Genomic DNA, 23765 nt, shown 5'->3' with positions numbered 1-23765 from the left:
GTTGTCAGTGAGCGGTAATATTTCGAAAGGCATCTTTTCTCCTGAGTGGTAGGTCTCGACAGCGGGCTTAAAATAGTCAGCAAACTGTGTTGTAGACGGATGTGCCGTCATCCAGGCTTTGTTGTTCCATTTGTAGGGCTCAGGCAGAGTAGATTGAGCATAATTCTTAAGGGCCCTAGGATGTTTGGAATGGTAAATGGGCATTGGCTTCGTCTTAAAGTCATCAGCTGCGTTAGCCCCTAACAAGAGAGTCAGCTTGTCCTTTGAAGCTGGGCATTGACTTCTCTCTAGTATGGAAGTCCTAGGCGGCTTCTTCTTCTAAAATAAGGCTGTTTCATCTCCATTGAAAATCTGTTGTTTAGTGTCATTAATGATTGTCGTTAGCCTTCATTAATGATCTTAGCTGGATCTTCTGGATAATTTGCTGCAGCTTCTCCATCAGCACTTGGTGCTTCAGCTTGCATTTTTATGTAATGAAGACAGCTTCTTTCCTTAAACCTCATGAACCAACCTCTGCCAGCTTCAGGCTTTTCTTCTGTAGCTTCCTCCCCTCTCTCAGCCTTCACAGCATGGAAGAGAGTTAGGGCCTGGCTCTGGGATAGGCTTTGGTTTAAGGGAGTGTTGTGGCTGGTTTGGTCTTCTATCCAGACACTAAAACTTTCTCCACATCAGCAATAAGGCTGTTTTTCCCTATCTTATCATTCCTTTGTTCACTGGAGTAGCTCTTTTAATTTCCTTCAAGCACTTCTCCTTTGCATTCGCAACTTGGCTAACTATTTGGCACAAGAGGCCTAGCTTTTGGCTTATCTTGGCTTTCAGTATACCTTCCTCACGAGGCTGAATCATTTCCAGCTTTGGATTTAAAGTGAGAGATGTGCGACTCTTCCTCTCACGTGAACACTTAGATGCCATTTTAAGGGTATTAACTGGCCTCATTTCAATACTGTTGTGTCTCAGGGCCTACAGAGGCCCGAGGAGAGGGAGAGAGACAGGGTCAGTGGAGCAGTCAGAACTCACACAACATTTATTGATTAAGTTTGCTGTCTGATAATGGGCATGCTTTGTGGCACTGTAAAACAATTGCCATAGTAACATCAAAGATCTCGGGTCACAGGTCACCATAACAATTATTATAATAATGAAAATGTTTGAAATATTGCAGGAATTACCCAAATGTGACGCAGAGCGCAAAGTAAGCAAATGCTGTTGTGAAAATGGCGCCAATAGACTTGCTCAACATGGAGTTGCCCCAGACCTTCAATATGTTAAAAAAAAATAGTATCTGCAAAGCACAATGAAACAAAGTGTGCCTGTGTAAACAAAACGAGATAACGTGGAAATGATGCTTAATGCCTATTTTAGGACAGGACTTACCTGATTAAAAATTGGAAAACTTGTCGCCTGCAGACATGAATGAGTATGCAGTGGTACTTGCCCTTCACTTCTCGTGTGTTCTTGCAGGAGACAACTGTGAGGTGAAGGACCCGAGGCACGGCCACTTATTTGACCTGAAGCCTCTTGCCCTTAATGACACCATCGTGAGTGCCGGTGAATACACCTATTATTTCCGGGTCTGTGGAAGGCTGTCCTCAGATGTCTGCTCAACCGGTGACAGGTCCAAGGTGATCTCATCGTGTCAGGAAAAGCGGGGACCCCAGGGATTTCAGAAAGTGGCAGGTACCATAGTTTTTCCTTCTACTCTTGTTGCAAAGGAATGGGATTACGTATTTAAGATGTTACGCTAAAGGTGACATCTTCTTTGAATAGAGAGAGTGACCGCTGTGTTCTGGTGAAGCTGCGTGTTCATGCTGATTCTGATTTTGATTTTTAAATAGAACACATACTGACAAATGTTGTTTGAGTTTATGTCATTCTTATTTAGCAATACCGCTGAATGATTCTAAGATCGTTTTTCTTTTCTTTATGATGACATTGGGACACACTGAATTAGCCCGTAATGGGTGTTCTGAGATAGTACTTTCTAGAATTGAGTCAAAGGGGATGGATTTAGTGTTGGGTTAGCCAGGAAAGCATATAAAGGGCAGGCTGTTGGTCATCATGCTGTCTCAACAGCTGGGCGAGGTAGTAAGTTGAAGGACATTTCAATAAGAAGGTGAAGGAACTGTCATGGTGAGTCCATGGGCAGCCCAAGGGCCATGTCGAGAAGGTGACATCCTCTTAGCTGATCAGGCTGAGGACCGTCTGCGTGTCATCATGCCTGTGGTTAGTCTGTAACATCACCACCTTGGGCAAGAGGAGGCCGGGTGTTATTCTTCTGTAGTGTAATGTGACAGGCAGTGGGTGGCACAGTACTGGTAGGCGAGCCATATTGATCTTCTAACTGTTTATCCAGGGTGCGGGATGTGACACGTCTCTTATGATGAGCGTGGCGACCTGGGGACTTCTTGATCCGACCCTTGTTTGATTAGCGTCTTCTTGAACAGGTCTTCTTACTCAGAAGGTGACTTACGAGAACGGGCTGTTGAAAATGAACTACACGGGGGGGGACACCTGCCATAAGGTGTACCAGCGCTCCACAACCATCTACTTCTCCTGCGACCGCAGCACACAGAACGTGAGTGTGCTCAGAGCCCGAGGGATGTCTGTGTGGCTCTCGGGGGAGCTCCCCCTCCCTGCTGCTGCCTTTGTCTTTCTAAGATGCATGTGCTCTTGCGTCTCTTAAAATCTCCTGGTGAACTTAGTTTAAATACCTTATTTACAGAAAATATGTTGAGACTTTATTAATCTGTGTAGATTTTAATGAACATAACCATCCTTTACTATTTTCATCCTTAAAACTCAAAGTATAAACTAATGGAAGTTTCCCATTTTATACGTACGTCTCTTCTAGCCGGTGTTTCTCAAGGAGACTTCTGATTGCTCCTACTTGTTTGAGTGGCGGACCCAGTATGCCTGCCCGCCTTTCGACCTCACCGAATGTTCATTCAAGTAAGTCGATGCCTGTGTTGACGCTTGTGGACATAAGATTGTAGACATGCGATTTTGCCTTAATGGTTCCTGGTCTGGGGGACCCGGGATTTGATTAGCCAGGTGATTTCTCTAAGCCTTAGTTCCTTAAAATCGAGGAGTCGGATTAGGTTAACTCCCAAAGCCTTCACAACTGAGACACTGTGATTATTTGGCGGTAAGATACATGCGGGAAAGTGATCGGAGTCAAGACAAAACCTTGCATGATTCACAGCTGTAAGTGGACTAGAGTGTCCAGGGTGTCACCTGACTTCTGCCCCTCCCTCGGACACTGCTTGTCTGGGGACACCACGATGAAGAAGGCAGAGAGAGGGCGATGGCAGAGATGCACGGGCTGGGGAGTCAGAGCGTGAGGGGCTGACACCCAACCTGCAGCTTCTCAGTGGCTGTCGCTGGCTCTTTTGATCTCTGTCCCCTGCCGCTCACATAGCTCCTGAGGTCAGGTGGCGGGCCACTCCTGCGATGACGTGGTGGTTTCTGTTGTGTGTGAATGTCAACAGTCGGAACTATTAGAAAATAGACGTCTTGGGTCCCGTCCCTGGAGATTGTGGGTCTGTGGGTCTGCGGTTCTCAATACTTAAGGGACATGCTGACACTTCTGCTGTGTGAGGACCCATCTTGAAAAGAATCTCTGAGCTACAGCATCCTGCCCTGGGGCGAAATTTAGTCATTTCCGTGTTTCCTTCCGGTCTCTAGCCTGTTGTGTTATCTCCTTTTATTTAGGTCAAGTAATTTTTGCAGTTGTAATATATGGAAATGCATCCATTTTAGTCATCCATGTTTAGCCAGTTTAAATCAGAACTTAAGTTTAGTGATGTTCCCTTTTCCAGTTAACATTTCAGAAGCATTTTCATATGAAACAAATTCGCTTCTCATTTCTAATGCGTTTGAACTATTCTTCCGAGTAGATAGCCCTAGTTTACCAAGCCATTGTGTTACTGTCGTTTGAGACCGTCTTGAGCTTTCTGATATGTGTGTGCAAGGAGTAGTATTATTGTTTTCTCTGCACCCTCCAAAGAGTATTATTTTGATCTTTTTTGTATGTAAAGCTTTTTTCCCAAAAATATTTTTATGCTGTTTTAAAAGTAGAATTAATTAAGTCAAAGGAAAATTGAATAATTGATTAAAATTGATTAAAAGCTTATACATGTGCATTGTAATAAGTTCATGAGAGTACAAAGATGTATCAGATGAAGTAAGCTTCCCCCACCCCTGTCCTCACCTCAGCCTCATTCCACTTTTTACCATATCTTCTTGTGGTTCTTTCTGGACCCTTCTGGGACTCTAAATGATATGTATACTCCTGTTGTCCTGTTTGTCAAGCTCCAATCATAGCTGTTGATCTGTGTCTTAAAAGGTGAGAAGTGTAATTCATGTCTGCTCTTCTCCTCTCTATCTTGCTTTACTTTTTTTTTTTTTTTTTTTTGGTGGGGAAGATTGGCCCTGAGCTAAAATCTGTTGCCATTCTTCCTCTTTTTGCCTGAGGAAGATTGTCACTGAGCTAACATGTGTGCCAATCTTCCTCCATTTTATGTGGGACACCGCCACAGCATGGCTTGATGAGCGGTGTATAGGTCTGTGTCTGGATCTGAACTGTGAACCCTGGGCCACCTAAGGGGAGTGCACAAACTTAACCACTACACCACCAGGCCGTCCCCTACCCTGCCCCACTTTTGTTAGTTTCATTTTTATTCTTTCTAATGGCTACCTGTAGGATGTTAGATACTATACTCCAAGATCTATTTCCTTTTCCATCAGCTTTAGACAATGTCTCTTTACTTCTGCAGTGTAAGCTGGAGGCCTCAGATGCTGCCTTCCCTCCCCATATCCTCCCCTTCCCGTCTGCCCCCCATCTTTCCCTGGCTCCACTCCTCCTCTCCCTCCTCTCCCTCTCCTCCCTTTTCTCCTCCCCCTCCGCTTCTCATCCTCCTCCTCCTCCTTGCCCCTGCCACCTTAATGTCAGCAGACTGGTGCCTGCACATTGTCAAGGTTTAGAACATTTATATTCTGTTTGGTAGCTCTAACGGTCTACCTAACTTTATTCGTAGGGTGATCCTAAAGAATTAAAGACTAATAATTAGCAGCATTTACAATATTGCCTAAATATCGTTTACTGAAAAATCATGTGGTGTGATTGGCCCTGCAGAGAAATGGCATGATCCTGTGTCACTTAGCCTGGTCTTCTGGTTATCTTTGAATTATAATTCATCTTCTTTTAATGGATGCCTTAAACACGCATTCTTTTTTTTCTTCCTCTTCTCCCTGAAGCCCTCAGTCCATAGTTGTATATTCTAGTTGTAGATCCTTCTAGTTGTGCTACCTGGGACGCTGCCTCAGCATCGCCTGACAAGTGGTGCCATGTCCATGCCTGGGATCCGAACTGGCTGCCAAAGCGGAGCACGTGAACTTAACCACTCGGGCCCCGGGCTGGCCCCTAAACATGCATTCTTGATTTAACAAAAAGCCAAAGTTACTCAGTAACTCTGTCCATCTCTCCAACAATAAAGTAAGGTAGCATGTGGTATTACTGGACACCCTCTCCCCATCTCCGTGGGATTGTTGTCCAGTGTTTCAGTTCTGACTTGTTTTCTTAGCTCTCAAAGAAGTCATAATGGTAGTTTTTTAAAACCATGATTGGTTACTTGACTATGTAAATTTCGTTTTGTGAAAAGAAAAAATAAATCTACTAATTTCCTTGACTTACTCTTCCTTTTTGCATCTTACTCCTTCTTTCTGACTTAATTTTCCTCCTTCTTTAAGTACTTTGTTTAGTCCAGTGCTATGCATAGTGCTGGTTTGCAGAGTGCTTGCAACGGTCCCTGATGGAATAATCCGGAGCTTGTACCAGAATGTAAACCAGTGACGTCACCTTGCACACACTTGTCACCGAAGGAACCAGGATCTCAATTCGTTGATTTATCGTCTGGCTCCTTATGTCATTTCTCACTGGTCCTGGGGTACAAACCACACTTTGAGTAACACTGCTTGGTAATTCTAACAGAGAGTCTGTAGAATAAGATCTTGGTCTTTATTTGGAAAGGTTTAGTTTTATCCTCACTACCTGAGTACAGAATTCTAGATTAATATTTTTTTAGTCACCACTTTGGAGGTAATCCATCATCTCCCAGGGCATAGTGTTGCTGTTCGAGAGTCTGCCCTCTGCCAGCCTTATTTTCATTCCTTCGTAGATAAGCTCCCTTTTCTCTCTCTCTGTTTTTTTCTTGTGTTTGTTCTGCAGTCTCATATGATTTCTTTAGGTGTGGTTTTATTATTATTTATGTTGTTTGGAAGTTCGTGCTTTCTGAAACTAAAGATGTGTGTCTGTTAAGAATTTTGGAATATTTGCGGTTATTGTATCTTTGAATGTTGCCTCTAACCTGTTGTCTCTTTTTTTGGAGGAACTTCTGTTAGTCATGTCTTACACCTCCTCATTCTTTCCACCATGTCTTTTCCTATCTTTTTCATCTGTTTCTGTACTGTATTCTCTTTAATTTCCTTAGATCTATTCTCCAGTTTGCTGATTCTCCTATCAGCTGATTTCACTTTGCTTTTTGACTATTTGTTGCCTTTTTAATTTTCATGACTGTATTTTTCATTCTAGGAGTTCTATTTGGTACTTTTTTGTCTTCGGTATATTGCCAACTTTATTGAGGTTAATTGGCAAAAAACTGTACATATAAGGTGTACTACTTGATATTTTACTCTATACATTGTGAAATGATCACCACAATCAAGCTAGTTATTAACCTGTCCATCACCTCGTATAGTTACCATATTTTTGTGTGTAGTGAGAACATTTACGATTTACCCTCTTAGCCAATTTCTTTTTTCAAACAATTATTTTGTTAAGGTCATATTAGTTTATAACATTGTGTAATTTCAGATGTACATTATTATGTATCAGTCTCTGTGTAAAGTGCATTATGCTCACCCCCAATAGTCTAGTTTCTATCCGTCATCATACACGTGCCCCTCTACCCCTTATGCTCACCACCCAACTCCCTTCCCCTCTGGTAACCACTAATCCCTTCTCTTTATCCATGTGTTTGCTTATCTTCCACATATGAGTGAAATCATGCAGTGTTTGTCTTTCTCAGTCTGGCTTATTTCACTTAACATAATACCCCCCAGGTCCATCCATGTTGTAGCAAATAGGATGATTTTGTCTTTTTTTTTTTTTAATGGCTGAGTAGTATTCCATTGTATATATATATACCACATCTGTATCCATTCATCAGTCAATGGGCACTTGGGTTGCTTCCTCCTCTTGGCTATTGTGAATAATGCTGCAATGAACATAGGGGTGCAAAGATGTCTTTGTATTGTTGATTTCCTATTCTTTGGATAAACACCCAGTGGTGGGGATAGCTGGGTTGTATGGTATTTCTGTTTTTAATTTTTTGAGATATCTCCACATTGTTTTCCATAGTGGAGGCACCTGTTTGCATTCCCACCAGCAGTGTATGAGGGTTCCCTTTTCTCCACATTCTTTCGAACACTTATTGTTTCTCATCTTGCGGATTATAGCCATTCTGACAGGTGTAAGGTAATATCTCATTGTAGTTTTGATTTGCATTTCCCTAATAATTAGTGATGTTGAGCATCTTTTCATGTTCCTGTTGGCCATCTGTATATCTTCTTTGGAAAAATGTCTGTTCATATCCTCTGCCCACTGTTTGATCAGGTTTGTTTTTTTGTTGTTGAGTTGTATGAGTTCTCTATATTACTTTGGAAATTAGCTTCTTGTCAGATATATGATTTCCTTTGCCTTGCAGAAGCTGTTTAGTTTGATGAAGTCCCATTTGTTTATTTTTTCTTTTGTTTTTCTTGCTGAGTAGACATAGTATTCAAAAAGATTCTGTTAAGACCAGTGTCAAACAGTGTATGCCTACATTTTCTTCTAGGAGTTTTATGGTTTCAGGTTTTAGATTCAAGTCTTTAATCCATTTTGAATTAATTTTTGTGTGTGATGTAAGATAATGGTCTACCTTGATGCTTTTGCATGTGGCTGTCCAGTTTTCCCAACAGCATTTATTGAAGAGACTTTCCTTTCTCCATTTTATTTTCTTGGCTCTTTTGTCGAAGATTGGCTGTCCATGGATGTGTGGTTTTATTTCTGGGCCTTCAATTCAGTTCCATTGATCTGTGTGTCTGTTTTTCTGCCAGTACCATGCTGTTTTGATTACTATAGCTTTGTAGTTAGTATATTTTGAAGTCAGGGATTGTGATGCCTCCAGCTTTTTTTTCTTTTTCTTGGGATTGCTTTGGCTATTCAGAATCTTTTCTTGTTCCATATACATTTTAGAATTCTTTGTTCTGTTTCTGTGAAGAATGTCTTTGGGATTCTGATTCGGATTGCATTGAATCCGTAGATTGCTTTAGGTAATAGGGACATCTTAACTATGTTTGTTCTTGCAATCCATGAGTGTGGAATATCTTTCCATTTCTTTATAACTTCTTCGATTTCTTTCAGTAGTGTCTTATAATTTTCAGTGTACAGGTCTTTCACCTGCTTGGTTAAATTTATTCCTAGATATTTTATTCTTTTGCAATTGTAAATGGGATTGTATTCTTGAGTTCTCTTTCTATTGGTTTGTTATTAAAGTATAGAAATGCAACTCATTTTTATGAGTTGATTTTGTACCCTGCAACTTTGCTGTAGTTGTTGATTATTTCTAATAGCTTTCTGGCGGATTCTTTAGGATTTACTATATATAGAATCATGTTGTCCACAAACAGCAAGAGTTTTACCTCTTCCTTTCCAATCTGGATACCTTTTATTTCATTTTCTTGCCTAATTGCTCTGGCCAAAACCTCCAGTACTATGTTGAATAAGAGTGGTGAGAGTGGGCACCCTTATCTTCTTCCTGTTCTCGGAGGGATGGCTTTTAGTTTTTCACTGTTAAGTATGATGTTGGCTGTGGGTTTGTCATATATGGCCTTTATTATATTGAGGTACTTTTGTTCTATACCCATTTTATTGAGAGTTTTTATCATAAATGGATGTTGGATCTTGTCAAATGCTTTCTCTTCATCTATTGAGATGATTATGTGATTTTTTTAACCTTTTTTTTTTTGTTTGTGTGAGGCAGATTAGCCCTGTGCTAACATCTCTTGCCAATCTTCCTCTTTTTGCTTGGGAAAGATTGTTACTGAGCTAATATCTGTGCCAGTCTCCCTCTATTTTATGTGGGATGCTGCCACAATGTGGCTTGATGAGCGGTGCTAGGTCCACAGCCAGGATCCGAACCTGTGAACCCTGGGCCGCAAAAGTGGAGCACCACCCGGCTGGCCCCAATCATGTGATTTTTCTTCCTCATTTTGTTAGTGTAGTGTATCACATTGATTGATTTGTGGATGTTGAACCATCCCTGTGTCCCTGGTATAAATCCAGCTTGATCATTGTGTATGATCCTTTTAATGTATTGCTGTATTCGATTTGCCAATATTTATTGAGGATTTTTGCATCTGTTCATCAGCAATATTGGTCTGTAATTTTCCTTCTTTGTGTTGTCCTTGTCTCGTTTTCATATTCTGGTAATGTTGGCCTCATAGAGTGAGTTAAGAAGCATTTCATCTTCTTCAATTTTTTGAAATAGTTTGACAAGGATAGGTATTAAATCTTCTTTGAACGTTTGGTAAAATTCTCCAGAGAAGCTGTCTGGTCCTGGACTTTTGTGTTCTGGGAGGTTTTTGATGACTGTTTCAGTCTCTTTACTTGTCATTGGTCTGTTCAGATCCTCTATTTCTTCTTGATTCAGTTTCCCTAGGTTGTATGAGTCTAAGAATTCATCTGTTTTTCTAGGTTGTCCAATTTGTTGGCATATAGTTTTTCATAGTATTCCCTTATAATTCTTTGTATTTCTGGGGTATCTGTTGTAATCTCTTCTCTTTCATTTCTAATTTTATTTAATTGAGGCTTCTCTCTTTTTTTCTTAGTGTGTTTGGCTAAGGGTTAGTCAGTTTTATCTTCTCAAAGATCCAGCTCTTAGTTTCATTGATCCTTTCTATTGTTTTTTCAGTCTCTATTTCATTTATTTCTGCTCTAATTTTTATTATTTCTCTCCTGCTGACTGTGGGCTTTGTTTGTTCTTCTCTTTCTAGTTCTGTTCGGTGTAGTTGAAGGTTGCTTATTTGAGATTTTTCTTGTTTGTTGAGGTAGGCCTCTGTTGCTATAAATTTCCCTCTTAGCACTGCTTTTTCTGCATCCTGTAAGACTTGGCATGTTGTGTTTTCATTTTCATTTGTCTCCAGGTATTTTTTGATTTCTCTTTTGATTTCTTCATTGATCCAATGGTGGTTCAGTGGCATGTTGTTTAGTCTCCACATATTTGTGACTTTCCCAGCCTTTTTCTTGTAGTTGATTTCTAGTTTTATTGAGGCTTGCCTTGCTTCCCTACATATGGGCTATCTTTGAGAATGTTCCATGTGCTCTTGAGAAAAATGTGTATTCTGCTGGTTTTGGATGGAATGTTCGATATGTATCTGTTAAGTCCATCTGGTCTAGTATTTTGTTTCCTGCTACTGTTTCCTCCTTGACTTTCTGTCCGCTTGATCTGTGCATTGATGTAAGTGGGGTGTTGAGGTCCTCTACTACTATTGTCTTGCTGGCAATTTCTCCCTTTAGGTATGTTAGTAGTTGCTTTATATACATTGTTGCTCCTGTGTTAAGTGCAATGCATTCACAAATGTTATGTATGTCCTCTTGGTGGAATGTCCCTTTTATCCTTATATACTGCTCCTCTTTGTTTCTCATTTTGTTTTTCATCTTGAAGTCTACTTTGTCTGATATAAGTATGGCAACACCTTCTTTCTTTTGCTTGGAGTATTGTCTTCCACCCCTTCACTCTGAGCCTGTGTTTGTCTTTAGAGCTGAGATGTGTTTCCTGGAGGCAGCCTGTTGTTCAGTTTTGTTTTTTAATCCATCCAACCACTCTGTGTCTTTTGATTGGAGAGTTCAGTCCATTTACATTTAGAGTGATTAGTGATATATGAGTGCTTAATACTGCCATTTTATCACTTGTTTTCCAGTTCTTCTGTATTTTCCTTGTTTCTCATCCCATGTATTTTAGACAGCCAGTTCATTTTGGTGGTTCTCTATAATGATTTTCTCAGTTTTCTCTTTATCATTTGTCTCTGTTCTGATTTTTTGTTTAGTGGTTACCATGAGGTTTGTATAAAAGATCTCGTAGATGAGATAGTCCGTTTTCTGATAGCCTCTTCTCTCCATTAGCCTAAGCAGGTTCCATCCCTTTCCACTTCCCCTTTTGAGTCATTGTTGTCACAAATTGTTCTTTTCTGTGTTGTGAGTTTGTGACTAAATTGAAGTGTTTATAGTTATTTTTAATGCTTTCCTTCCCTTTGTCTTGTATGTTATAATTAAGTGTTTACTAACCTATTCTGATACAAACCTGCAATTTTCTGATCCTGGCTGTGTCTTTATCTCCTTGCTCAAGGTTTTGTAAACTTTCGCTTTTTAGTTTCAGGTGAGAGGGCTCCATTCAACGCTTCTTGGAAGGCAGGCCTAGTGGCGATGAACTCCCTCAGCTTTTCTTTATCTGGGAAAGCTTTTATTTCTCTATCATCCCTGAAGGATAGTTTTGCTGGATAGAGTATTCTTGGTGAAAGTTTTTGTCTTTCAGTATTTTGAGTATATCATTCCATCTTCCCTCGCCTCTAAGATTTCTGCTGAGAAATCTGCTGAAAGCCTCGTGGGGGTTTCTTTGTAACTTAGGGGTGAGAGACTAAGGGAACACCTCACTCTGCCATGATGCTGAGGTCATTGGTACTCTTTCTTAATTTATCATTTCTTCCTTCCACCCTATCCCCCATAGTGTCATATACTATTATTATAGTTTCAGTTCCTTCTTTTAGGTCTTTTATCACTTTAAATAAGTCTCTCAGATATTCATTATCTGAAGTTCTTGAAGATCTGGTTCTGCAAACACCTGCATCTCCCACAGATTCCTGTATTAGTTAATGCCAACCCTGTCCTTTGCTCCTTTCTCTCTCGCATCCAATTTATGGTCCATCAACCCTTAAAATGTCTAGACTCTTCTATTCTGGAAGCAGTGCTCCATGCTCGTTTGAGCTGTCTTCATCTCACACCTGCATCACGCAGCAGCCCATCAGTTGGTCTCCCTGTGTCTGTCCCTGCCACACACTGGACTAGCCCAGCACAGTGATTAGAAAACCCTGTAAAATACGTCAGGTCTGGCCACTCTTCTGCTGAAGGCCCTCGGTGTAATGATTCCCCTGGCTCATTTGGAACTATAAGCTAAAGTTCTTACTATGAGCTAAAAGACGCCATGTGAAGTTATGCCTGTATCATCTCTAACCTCATCCCTGCTGTTTCACTCCCTCACATTTGCTCTCCTCCAGCCACATGGGGCTCTTTGCGCCAGGCTCACTGTGCCTCAGGCCCTTTGCTCTTGCTGCTCTCTCTGCCTGTGCTGTTCCTTACTGGGTGTCTGGATGGCCAGCTGTTCCCTGTCTTTCAGAGTTTCTTCAGAGTTCACCTCAATTATGTCTTCTCTGACTACTCTGTCTAAAATCTCGACACTTCTCCTCCCCAAACTTCATACCTCCTTTCCTGCCTTTTGTCTTTTCAGCTCTAATTGGTGTCTGATAAACTGTACATTTTTAAACATTTATCCTGATTATGATCTTTTTCTTTTACTAGTAACTTCTGTAAACTTTGTAAGCTGGATGATTTTTCTCTCTTTTGTTCATACCATACCCCCAGCTCACCCTGTATCATTTTGAATGAATGAATGGTTCTCTTCCTCCTCTGACATGCTAAGACCTCCTAATGAAGTGGCATCTGTGACTGTTCCTCTGTCATCACCTGGGCCTGGCGCTCCGTGGGGGCACAGTGGTTTGCTCACCTTGGACACTGCACCCAGTGCAGGGTTGGTCCTCAGTAACTGTCTGTATTTGGGGTTTGGGCAGTAAGTGAACCTTTAGCCTGAGCAGAAGGGTCAGTTCCAGCCCATTTCGATTTCAGTGGCCGCTGGTGGCCCCAGGTTTCTACAGTAGGCGGGGGTCTGTGCTGTGGGTGCTGCGAGTGTCTTAGCTGTTTATTCTTGTCTCCTCGCTGGCCTGAGATTGCAGAGCACTTCCTTTTCGGACTTGATGTTTCCTTTTTTTGTTAGTATATAATTTTGTTGAACTGAGTCTTGAAGTTTCCTGAGCTCAGGTGGTTGCTGATTCTGGCTGGATATGGCAAAGGGCTCATCTGAATTCTGTCCCTGGGGGAGATCCGATTCCCAGGATGTCAGGGACACACAGCACCTTAAATCCTTGCACCCTTCCCCATAGGGTCCCACATATTCAGTTAGAATGCAATTGAACCTGACTTCGTGTTCTGTTCCCTGCAGAGATGAGGCTGGCAACACCATCGACCTCTCATCCCTGTCAAGATACAGTGACAACTGGGAAGCAGTCACGAGGACAGGGGCCACTGAGCACTACCTCATCAACGTTTGCAAGTCTCTGTCTCCACAGCCTGGCTCGGGTGAGAGAGGGCTCTTGGTAGGCTGATGGCTTGTAGTGAATTTATGGGGGAAGATCGAGTAGGAATGGGATTCTTGGAAGGCGCACATCTCTCTGACACGTGAGCGGTTTGGCCAAGATGCGGCAGGAGGAATTACTTAAGGGTCTTAGTGACCGATCCCCGGTGTGGTCCAGGGTAAATCAGCGCTGAAGGCTCTGTTGGGAACAGTATAAACTCTTTTGGATGAGAGGAATTGGAGGTAGATGGAGATAATCATGGTGGCAGGTAATTCTCAGCAGGGTGGGAGATACAGGGCATGAAATGGAGATCTGGGGACGTGCCCTCTGTGATTAGCGAGAGTAAGTGGGTGGGTGGTCCTCTGATGAGGCGGGGGCCAACTCGCCCAAACCCTGAGTGCCAGTGAGACTAGAATTCACTTGTACTTGTGGGACCAGGAGCAGTTTGCAGAGATCTTGGTGCCACCTGCAGCCTCTTGGAATCCTATAGATGAAACAGGTCCTGTTTTCTTGTAGTTTTCTGTGGCGCCACCCACAGCTTGTATGGCTTGGCTCAAAGTGAGTGGGGTTTTTTTTTTAACCTCCAGAGAGTGGTTTTCATCCTCTGTGTGGTTTGAGACCATGGGCCCACTTCCCCTTGCTTCATGTGCCAGGCAGATTAGGTGGCTCTGTGGTTCTTAATCCGTGAAGTGGGGCTAGCTCGTGATCTAGGGCAGATGGCACAGACATCTCAGACTAGGAAATCAGTGGACTGCTTGGTGACTTCTTGAATAAAGATAGCACATGACTGTAGCATTTAAAATGTTCTGTTGGCTTAATCTAGGAATTTCAGCTTCATCATATTCAGGGTTCAGGATTAATTCAGACTTTTACACTTTGGAATTCTCTCCATACCCTGTGCCTCCCCCAAATCCATCTGTGGTGAAACAGCATTTAATTGAGCGAGAACTCATGTGGTATCATTGTCATCTGACTTATGTGAGAGAAATAGCCGATATTTTGGAGTGATGGTTAGAATCAAATATGTAGCGTGTCTGGCATTACTGCCAGACACATTCTAGACTGGAAAATCCCTGACGGTAACTCTTCACTGTATCCTGGTGTCGCAGAGCCGTGCCCTCTGGAAGCGGCCGTGTGTCTGCTGGATGGCTCCAAGCCCGTGAACCTTGGCAGGGTGAGGGATAGTCCTCAGTGGAAAGAGGGCGCGACTGTCCTGAAGTACGTCGATGGCGACATGTGTCCAGACCAGATTCGGAGAAAGTCAACCACCATCCGCTTCACCTGCAGTGAGAACCAAGTTGTAAGTGACGCACTTTCTCAGCCTCTGATGCTGCAGCTTTGGGGACAGTATGAATCCAAGAGATAGTGAGACTGACGTTTTATTCCCCTTGGGATGTGAGTTGAAGACCTCAGCATGGCCCAGCTTAGCAAAGGGCGAGAGAGCAGCATCCCCTTTGCCCTGTGGGCCATGGAGCACCTTTCTTCTCTGGCTCCTGGGGATGCGGACCTGGCAACTCTAGTTTCAGAATTAGTTGGTTCTCTTTAAAGTTTGACTCCGATCCCCCAAAGGCTGCAGAGAAAACTAATATTTGACAGCAAGCCTTTGTCTTCCTGGAGGCAGCTTGGGCCAAGCAGAAGGTTGGACAGACCTGGTTCCAAGGCAGCTTTTCCACCTTTGGTGTGTAACTTGGTTGAATACTTAACCACTCTACACCGTTCACTCATTGATAGCATGAGATGTACGCATCCTGCTGAGTTCCTGTGGGGTTGAGAGAGAAGAGGTGTCATTTCTGGGGTATGGTGGGTAGGAGTAAATGGGGGCTGGTCCCACCTCTGTGACCTGTGATGCGATTCCTTCTCCTAACAGGTTGGTAGGTACAGTTGAGCAGGTGTGGACTGAGTTAATGGTTCCTCTGGACTGTTTTTCACCACAGGAGCATCTCCACATGTGGGATTAAGGTGTCAGGTTAGGGTTGTAGCTAAGTTTGGGAATAAGGTCAAGCTGGACCAGCCCACTCCATGGTAGAATGAATTGTCCACTCTCTCAAGCTGTCTTGGGCCCTGGTGGTAGGAGGAGCCCAGGACGAGGAAAGTTTGGGCGCCTGAGGCCTGCCCTCTTGACAGGAGTGGAGCCGAGGTTTCCTCTCGGGAAGACTGTGTAGACGCTTAGCCTAGACCCATGAGCTTCTGGGGTCTGGAAACCTGGGGCCCGATAAGACTTTCTCAAATCTGTAACGAAGCAGAGAGGCTCACGACAGAGCAGGCAAGAGCTGACTGACACGTGGGAGGGAAAATGAGGGTGGTGTGTGAGGGGCTGGCACGTGGTGCCAGGAGGCTGACGACGGTGTGAGCTTGTTGTGGCCGGGCAGCGAGGCCGTCGGGGGACTTCTCTGGGACGGAGTGTATGGCTGGAGCGATCCAGCCAGTTCCCTGGGGGACGAGAAGCATTTGAGATGGACGGAGCAGGCCGTGGCCAGTGCAGGGGAAGGGTTGGTAGAATTTGTGACTAGTTCCCTTGATGGGTCTCATTGTTTTGTCCTTAACAACAGATTTCAGTTCGTTTGATTTTCAGAGTGTCATTAGTTGTATTTACTCCTTCCTCTCACAGTGGCCCTTTGAGCATCCTTTGCCCACCCTCTCCCCAAGCCCGTCTTATGCCACAGCTGTAGGAAACCCTCCTGGGCTCCCAAGCGGATTCTGGCTCTCACCTCTATGTGCTCAGCCCCCAGTGCCATCTCAGGAACAAGTCCTGGCCCTTTTCTTTTCCTCCGTCTCCCCTCATCCCGAGCCCGGGGAGCTGGAAGTATCGTGTGCTTGTGGCGTGCAGCCTAAGCTCCTGCTTGATGCAGGTTACGTGATTATGCACGTTGAACGCCTGCCCCGTCAGCAGCTGTCTGTGCTCCGCTTGCAGAACTCCAGGCCCATGTTCATCAGTGCCGTGGAGGAATGCGAGTACACCTTTGCCTGGCCCACGGTAGCCGCCTGTCCCGTGAGGGAGAATGTGCACGACAACTGCCAGGTCACCAACCCTGCCACAGGTGAGACGCTGCCGATCCACCCCACCCCCACAGCGAGGGACACTGCCAGTCACCCCGCTCCCCCTGCCCTGCACAGTGAGGGACCCAGGGTGACGCTGGGGCTGCAGGGCACCCCTGGGCAGCAGCATTCTGTCCTGCGTGTGTGCTTTTGACCTCCTCTCTGGCGTCCGCCCGATTGTGGCTGGGAGCTCTCCTTCCTGGAGAAGGGACTACCGCTCTCCCTGGTGGCCCTGCTCCGCGGGCTCCTGGTTCTGAGGGTGCCAGTCACGCTCACACTGGGCCCGCCGGGCTGGTTCGAGTCAGTGTGCTTGTTACCTTCCGGGTTCACGTGGGGGCCGCTGGGAGACTTGAATCTCTGCACTGGGGAATGGGTCCTCCCGCTTCCCTCTGGAGTCCTGGTGGCCGCTGTGGCCCAGCCCCTGGAGGAGGAGGACGCTACGAGCCACTGTCTTCTGGGGAGAGGGCGGCCATCTCATAAATTTGGGGACTGATGGGCTCATGATATGGACAAGCTGGGTCTGGTCAGGAGCGTTTTTAGGGCCGCGTCAGTGACTCGTGGTGAGACGTCAGAAGTCCCGGCAGCAGCGGGCTCTGTGTGCGAGTGCGTTGGCGCTGGGCCTCCTGAGTCTGCGTTCCTGGAGTCACCGTGTCCCCGTGCCCTCTCCCCTTTCAGGACACCTGTTTGACCTGACCTCTTTAAGTGGCAGAGCTGGGTTCACGGCGGCCTACAGCGAGAAGGGTCTCGTCTACATCAGCGTCTGCGGGGAGAATGAAAACTGCTCGCCCGGCGTGGGTAAGGGCTGCCCCTCCTCCCTGCCGTCTGCCTGTCTGTCCCTGGGGTTGCCCCTCAGCCTCCGCCTTCCTGTGGCGGGAGAGATGAGCAGAAGGGAAGACCAGACAGCTTTATCTCCTGCAGCAGCCAGCTAACGGCGTAGGGGGGCGATACTTGGCCGCGTGCTGAGATATTAGATGTGTGACCTTTGCTCAAACCACGTGGGATGCTCAAAATTATGTGTTAGCTCTGAATCTGAAAGTCTGGATTTATAGAAAGTTCTCATCGGAAAATTGGTCATTTGAATCCATAATCGTGTTTTTTCCTCCCTGCTTCCCGTTTGGTGCAGGGGCCTGCTTCGGGCAGACCAGGATCAGTGTGGGCAAGGCAAACAAGAGGCTGACCTACGTGGATCAGGTCCTGCAGCTGATGTATGAGGACGGATCCCCCTGTCCTTCCAAATCCAGTCTGACCTACAAGAGTGTGATCAGCTTTGTGTGTAGGCCTGAGGCCAGGCCCACCAACAGGCCCATGCTCATCTCCCTCGATAAGCAGACATGCACGCTCTTCTTTTCCTGGCACACGCCTCTGGCCTGCGAGCAGGTGGTGAGTCTGGGGCTGGGCGCGTGTGGCATTTGAAAAACCCAAAGCCCAGGTGCACCCAGGTTCCATCACCCGTTTTATTGACATTCACCTGGCCCCCAGCGAATACCCAGCATATCTCACCCCCTCCTGATGGTGCCAGCAATCAAAGTGCCCAATGTTATGTGACCGAACATTTGGGGACATTAATCCACCCTTAGTGCTTTTTTATTTGCTCAGCTTTTAAATTCTTGTGCGTGACTGAATGGTGATTAATGGTAGACTCCAATGACGTCTTTCCTATTGAATAGACGGAGTGTTCCGTGAGGAATGGAAGCTCCATTATTGACTTGTCTCCCCTCATCCACCGCACTGGGGGTTACGAAGCCTATGACGAGAGTGAGGATGACGACTCTGACACCAACCCGGACTTCTACATCAATATCTGCCAGCCGCTAAATCCTATGCATGGGGTGGCTTGTCCTGCCGGAGCCGCTGTGTGCAAAGTTCCCGTCGACGGTTCCCCCATCGTAAGTGTGGGAAATCCAAGGGCAGTTTTTGCAAGATTTTTAATAACTTTCCTATTGTTGCTTTCAACGGAGAGTCACTCAAGCCGAGAGAATGGAGAAATGAGCAGACTGCGTGTTCTGGGTTCAGTAGGGGGAGATCCATGTAAGGATCTGTGCATTGAGCCATTGGCTGATAATAGTGGCCAGACAGTCTTTGAGCTGTGGGAGAAAATGTGAACACGTGTGCAGATATGCTGTTGTATCGTTTTGGAAGTCTCGAGGTCAAGATATTTTTCTGTAAAGTGGCAAGAAAGGACACTGGAAGAGCTTGGTGCCTTCGTTTGAAACACATGTCTTGTGGAATTAAAATGCTCGTGAGGTGTAAGCACTTTCTTTGGTGAATGAGTTATAATTCAGGGTAGTAGCTCAATATTCTGCCTTGAAAGTTTGGTTTTATTCAAGTATTTTTTTAGCCTAGATTTGGATCTTTAAAAAATTGTTTTCCCGGGGCTGGCCTGGTGGTGTAGCCGTTAAGTTCACATGTTCCGCTTCAATGACCTGGGGTGGGCAGGTTTGGATCCCTGGGCGTGGACCTGCACACCACTCATCAAGCCATGCTGTGGCAGCGTCCACATAGAAAATAGAGGAAGACTGGCACAGGTGTTAGCTCAGGGCCAGTCTTCCTCAAAAAAAAAAAAAAATTGTTTTCATGAGTTATCTTCATGTTTTGTCAAATCATTGATATGTTTTATTATTTGAAATGCATCTCAGAAGTGGTCTGTTTTTATATTTCTATCTGTATGTTTTAAATAGTGGTATCTAAGTATCTAGATGTCCTTTTAAAAGATGGACAGTATATGTGGCATTGAGAAACGGTGGGAGTGGGTGGGTAAATTGGCCATGGTATGAATTTGACAAAGGCATGGCCACATGAGAAATGGGGGGCCCCCGCATAAACCAAGTCCTTGTCGGAAGCATTTCGTATCATCCTTTCCAACAGTGCAGGTTGGGATCCTGGATGTGAGTCACTTGCTGGGAGGTCTGAGCTGCTGTATTTTCCTGCCTGGCTACCCATCTTCAGATTTTAGAAATTGTAGTAAGTTCTCTCATTGGGCAGGGTGTTGTGTCATCGCAGCCTGAAGATGCCCCACTGTGGTGAACGAAGAGCATTGCAGCTTCATTCCCCACACACATTCATCACATGTATATATACCATCCCTGACCGTTCGTCTGTCAGTCATGTGTTGATTTACTCAAAAGGTTTTGATTGAGTAGCCAGAGCGTGTGAGGGGCTGTGCTAAGCAATAAAGGTGATGGTGAGAGACAGAGCCCTGTGCCCACCCCGAGGACGTACTGCGGGGCACTGCTGTGTAAACGGGCCGTGTCAGGACTTCTCTTAACCCAGTTTCTAACTTAGAGGCTCCTCATTTTCAAAATGGACAAGATCATTTGTGCACTTCTGCGTTAGCTCTTACTCCACTAACCCGGGAGCAGTTAACTTCCTGACCTACTGTTTGCTTTTTTCTTTGTCTAGGATATTGGCCGAGTCACAGGACCTCCAATCCTCAATCCCATAGCTAATGAAGTTTACTTGAACTTTGAAAGTAGTACTCCTTGCTTAGCGGACAAGCATTTCAACTACACCTCGCTCATCGCGTTTCACTGTAAGAGAGGTGTGAGCATGGTAAGTGTGCCGTCTGTTTACAGTCTAGGGACTGCATTATGGATTAGGGAGCCGGGCGGCTGGAACCCCATAAAGAGTGTTTCAGGTCTAAGGATGCCGCGTGCAAAATGTCCACGTTGGCTCATACGGTTTGTCAGTGGTGCATCTGAATAGCTTAAAACCAGTGACTTCTCAATGAATAAGCCCATCGTGAGCTAACGGCAGATTTGCACATTAGAGGCTTGCTGTGATTTAAAAACAGGAAAACTTGAGTTCAGCTTTGTCTACCAACGTATAAAAGTGTCATAACTTTCTTTCTTTTTAACTGTAACATTGCTGATTTTAATCTTATTGGGAAGTCAGACTTTTGCAGCTATAATCATTCAAGACATAAGCAAACTTCAGAAGTTAGCAAACACAGGAAGACCTCTGAAATCAAAATAGCCACAACAAATCATCTGTTTTATGTCTGAGGAGGTTCTTGACTTCTGTTTTATGAGCATTTTAAAAATAATACTGGCTTCCGTTGTAATGAGTACTGTTTTGTCCTAAAGAGTTTTTGCATGCTTTTTCTCTTGACCCCTCTCTGTGAACTGGAGATAAATTGGTAGATTATGGCCCCCATTTCGCAGTGACTCAGAACGGCTGGATGACATGCCTGACGTCACACAGCTCTGCCCCTGTCTGCTGCTCAGATGGAGGGTTCTGTGCTCCAGGCAGCCTGGCTCCACAACCCCTTATTTATGCTTCTGAAATCCATAAAGCTCTGAAAATTTACAGTCCTTTGACGTGAATGCACTGAGGTTATTTATGGTCTGTGTTTGTCCCGCCTAATGGGAATATTCATACATCTTGCTGCAGAAATATTAATGTGCTTGATTACAGGACTGTGTGTGCGTGTGTGTGTGTGTGTGTGTTTTAGTAGAAGTATATACCCCAAATTGCCTCTTAAAATCCTGACGATGATGAATTCTAAGACTCATCTGGCCCTGTGAGTTCAGATAATGGATTATGGTTCTGTAATGTGTCTTGTAATTTCAGTAAGATGACTTTCTCATGTCTTGTCCTGTAGCAGGTTTGTGAGGGAAAGGAAGCCGTGGCTGCCAGGTGTGGGTGTGTTGACAGCGGCAGGATGTGGCCTGGGAGCAGCCTGACAAGGAGGGGCAGTACAGATTGAGAGCGGGGGAGAATACCAAACCATTGCCTTCTCGGGTCCCCTCCATAAAGAGGCCCACAGCACATCGATGTCCTTGGGCTTGTCCCTGTTCACGAATTGTTGGGCTAGAGATAATTCTGAGTTATCAAGGCAAGGCGGAGCTGTGGTCAGTCAGCTCCTGTATCTCTTTTTCTGTGTGTCTGCACGTTGGTGTGGGTGTGTCGATACCTGCATCTGCAGGCACCCACGCTATACAGCAGCATGGCTTAATCTGTACACAGCCTTCCATTTTCACTAGTGTTCCATTCTTGAAAGGGGATTGATCTTTTAAAGGTCCAACTCCTAAGAGCAACACTTGGTTATTTCACACCACCAGGTAAAGAGCGTGTGGCTGCTTATCTATAAAACTGCTAGGGGTTTTCAGCCGGGGTGTCCGCCGGACTCGCCAGTTCTCAGAGAGTTGCCCCATGAGAGTGATTGGCATTTATTTGTTTTCAGAAACGAGGGCTCTCACGCTGCATGTGGATTCCAGTTTTGGAAAAATCTTAAAGAGATTTTCTTCCCCTGTGGTTTTTATCTTTAGTGGAAATAGTTTTTCCACTTGAGTTCTAGAAAAAAAAGATTCTCAGCAGCCACTAAAAATGAAATTCCCGACCAGCTGCCTCATCTGTTTATGTGGCCGTTCTTGGGTGAGGGAGGGAATAAATGCATTGATGCCGGATACTTGGCCTGTGGAATGTCTGGCTGTGTGGTGTCTCGCTCTTCTCGTAAATACCCTCAGTTTCTAGAGATGGTGGAGTGGAGACGCTACCTGTGAGCGTACTGGAGCACTTGCCTCCCTCCTTTGCAATGACGGGGTCTGATTTTCACACACTTCTCTGTCCTGACATTTACAAACTCTCGCTTTCTTCCTTTGAGCTGGTAGCACGGAGCATTGAGACTGTCTCTCTCTTTCAGTACGGGTGACGGCCTGGAGTCAGCGCGGGGTCCAGGGGTGTGGGCAGTGCTGTGAGGGCAATATTGGCCCCTTGCAGCTGGTGATGACCCTCTTTTGGAGAGAGGCCACTATGGGTCCCCCAGAGCACTTGGCAGTCCACACGGCTGTGGCCGCAGACCCCCTTCCCGGGTGCAGCGACGGTGCTCGCAGCCCCAGTGGCAGATGTCTCTGGTGCTTGCCGGGGTTGAGGAGCAGGGCGAGGATGCCGTACCCAACCCACATGGGTTTTCAAGACCTGTGCTCTTCTTCCAAACAGGGGACACCTAAGCTGCTGAGGACCAGTGACTGTGACTTTGTGTTTGAGTGGGAGACCCCGCTTGTCTGTCCTGACGAGGTGAAAACAGAGGGCTGCTCCCTGACGGATGAGCAGTTGTACTACAGCTTCAACTTGTCCAGCCTTTCCAAGAGCACCTTCAAGGTAATGCCACTCGCCGGGAGCCCGGCTGCGGTGGCCTGGATTCTCATAGCCACTTGTGTTTTAGGGAACATGACACTGGAGGATGTGTGGTCACTGACAGTGCATGAAGGGGTGGCGTTCTTAGCGCCTGTCCTGGGTACACAGGGTCAGCGTCTTGGAGACGGGTTCTGGACACAGTTGATACTCGAGTTGTCCCTCATGGTTCAGAGTGTTTCGTCCCTTAGGTCTTTGTGAGGCTTAAATGACCCGCTGAGGTCAGCAGGGGGACCCTTCATATTGCCAATGGAGAATAGGCGGTGGCTTGGGGACGTGTATGTGACCATGTACCCATAAAGGACAAGGCCACGTCTAATGTGGCTGGCAGAGACCACGTGGAATTCCCCTTTGTCTCTAGCCTGGCTTTAGGATAAAGAGGCAGCTATTTTGCTGACCACAGAGGCAGTGGGTGGAGGGAGCTAAGCATTCCCCCTGACTTGAGACGCATTTGGTCCTATCTTGCTCTCCCGGCCTGCATCTCATGGACTGTTCGCTGTGTCAGTGAGGCTGTGGCCAGCTTGAGTCACTGGTGGTTGGGGAACCCTAGACCTCTAAGCCTGTGATCTAGATGTTACTGAGTCATGTGGCTATGGACCATGCCCACACAATCCCAGCCCCTCCCTGGGACAGCAGCCGGTGAGTGGTGAGCTCTGAATCATGTGCCCGGATGCCAGCGCCCTGGATCCTGTAACAGAGACCTTGCCCGGGCACAGGCCCTCCTGACGGGTCACAGCAGGTGTGAGCCTGCAGAGGGTGGGGCAGGCAAGGAGGGACGGTGCACGTTCGATTATGGAGCATCCACTCTGTGCTCATTCACTTGGTCCTGACCTCTCCTCAGAAGGGGACAAGCCCTCTGAGGTCTCCCAGCTGGCTCCCTACCCCAGGCCCGGCTGCAGGGGAAGGCCAGCGCTGCATGCTGCCGCTGAGAGGGGGCAGGAGGAGGAAGGAGGTTGGGCCTGGGGGTGGAGGGAGGTGCCCAGAGGGCAGGCCAGGGCAGTGCCCTCCTGAGGAGCACCAGGCCTGGAGGGAAGGGAGGTGAGTGCCCAGGCTCCACACACAGCATGCAGGCACAGCCCCCCTTTCCTGCTGGAGCC

General features: G+C 45.8%; 1 protein-coding gene across 2 annotated transcripts in view; it reads left to right on the top strand.

Annotated features, from left to right (window-relative positions):
* IGF2R (insulin like growth factor 2 receptor) overlaps positions 1–23765 on the top strand; it is a 115813-nt gene that overhangs the window by 73313 nt on the left and 18735 nt on the right. For both annotated transcript variants that reach the window (XM_023632974.2, XM_005608119.4), the window contains exons 27-37: positions 1462–1677; positions 2445–2575; positions 2852–2949; positions 13368–13504; positions 14610–14800; positions 16412–16538; positions 17212–17331; positions 17660–17916; positions 18204–18422; positions 19936–20085; positions 22474–22635. In XM_023632974.2, coding sequence (XP_023488742.1) covers positions 1462–1677; positions 2445–2575; positions 2852–2949; positions 13368–13504; positions 14610–14800; positions 16412–16538; positions 17212–17331; positions 17660–17916; positions 18204–18422; positions 19936–20085; positions 22474–22635 — 1808 coding nt within the window. The remainder of the gene's footprint in view (positions 1–1461; positions 1678–2444; positions 2576–2851; positions 2950–13367; positions 13505–14609; positions 14801–16411; positions 16539–17211; positions 17332–17659; positions 17917–18203; positions 18423–19935; positions 20086–22473; positions 22636–23765) is intronic.

Source organism: Equus caballus, chromosome 31, assembly GCF_041296265.1.
Source record: "Equus caballus isolate H_3958 breed thoroughbred chromosome 31, TB-T2T, whole genome shotgun sequence".
NCBI lineage: Eukaryota > Metazoa > Chordata > Mammalia > Perissodactyla > Equidae > Equus > Equus caballus.
This window is presented reverse-complemented; position numbering and strand designations above follow the sequence as displayed.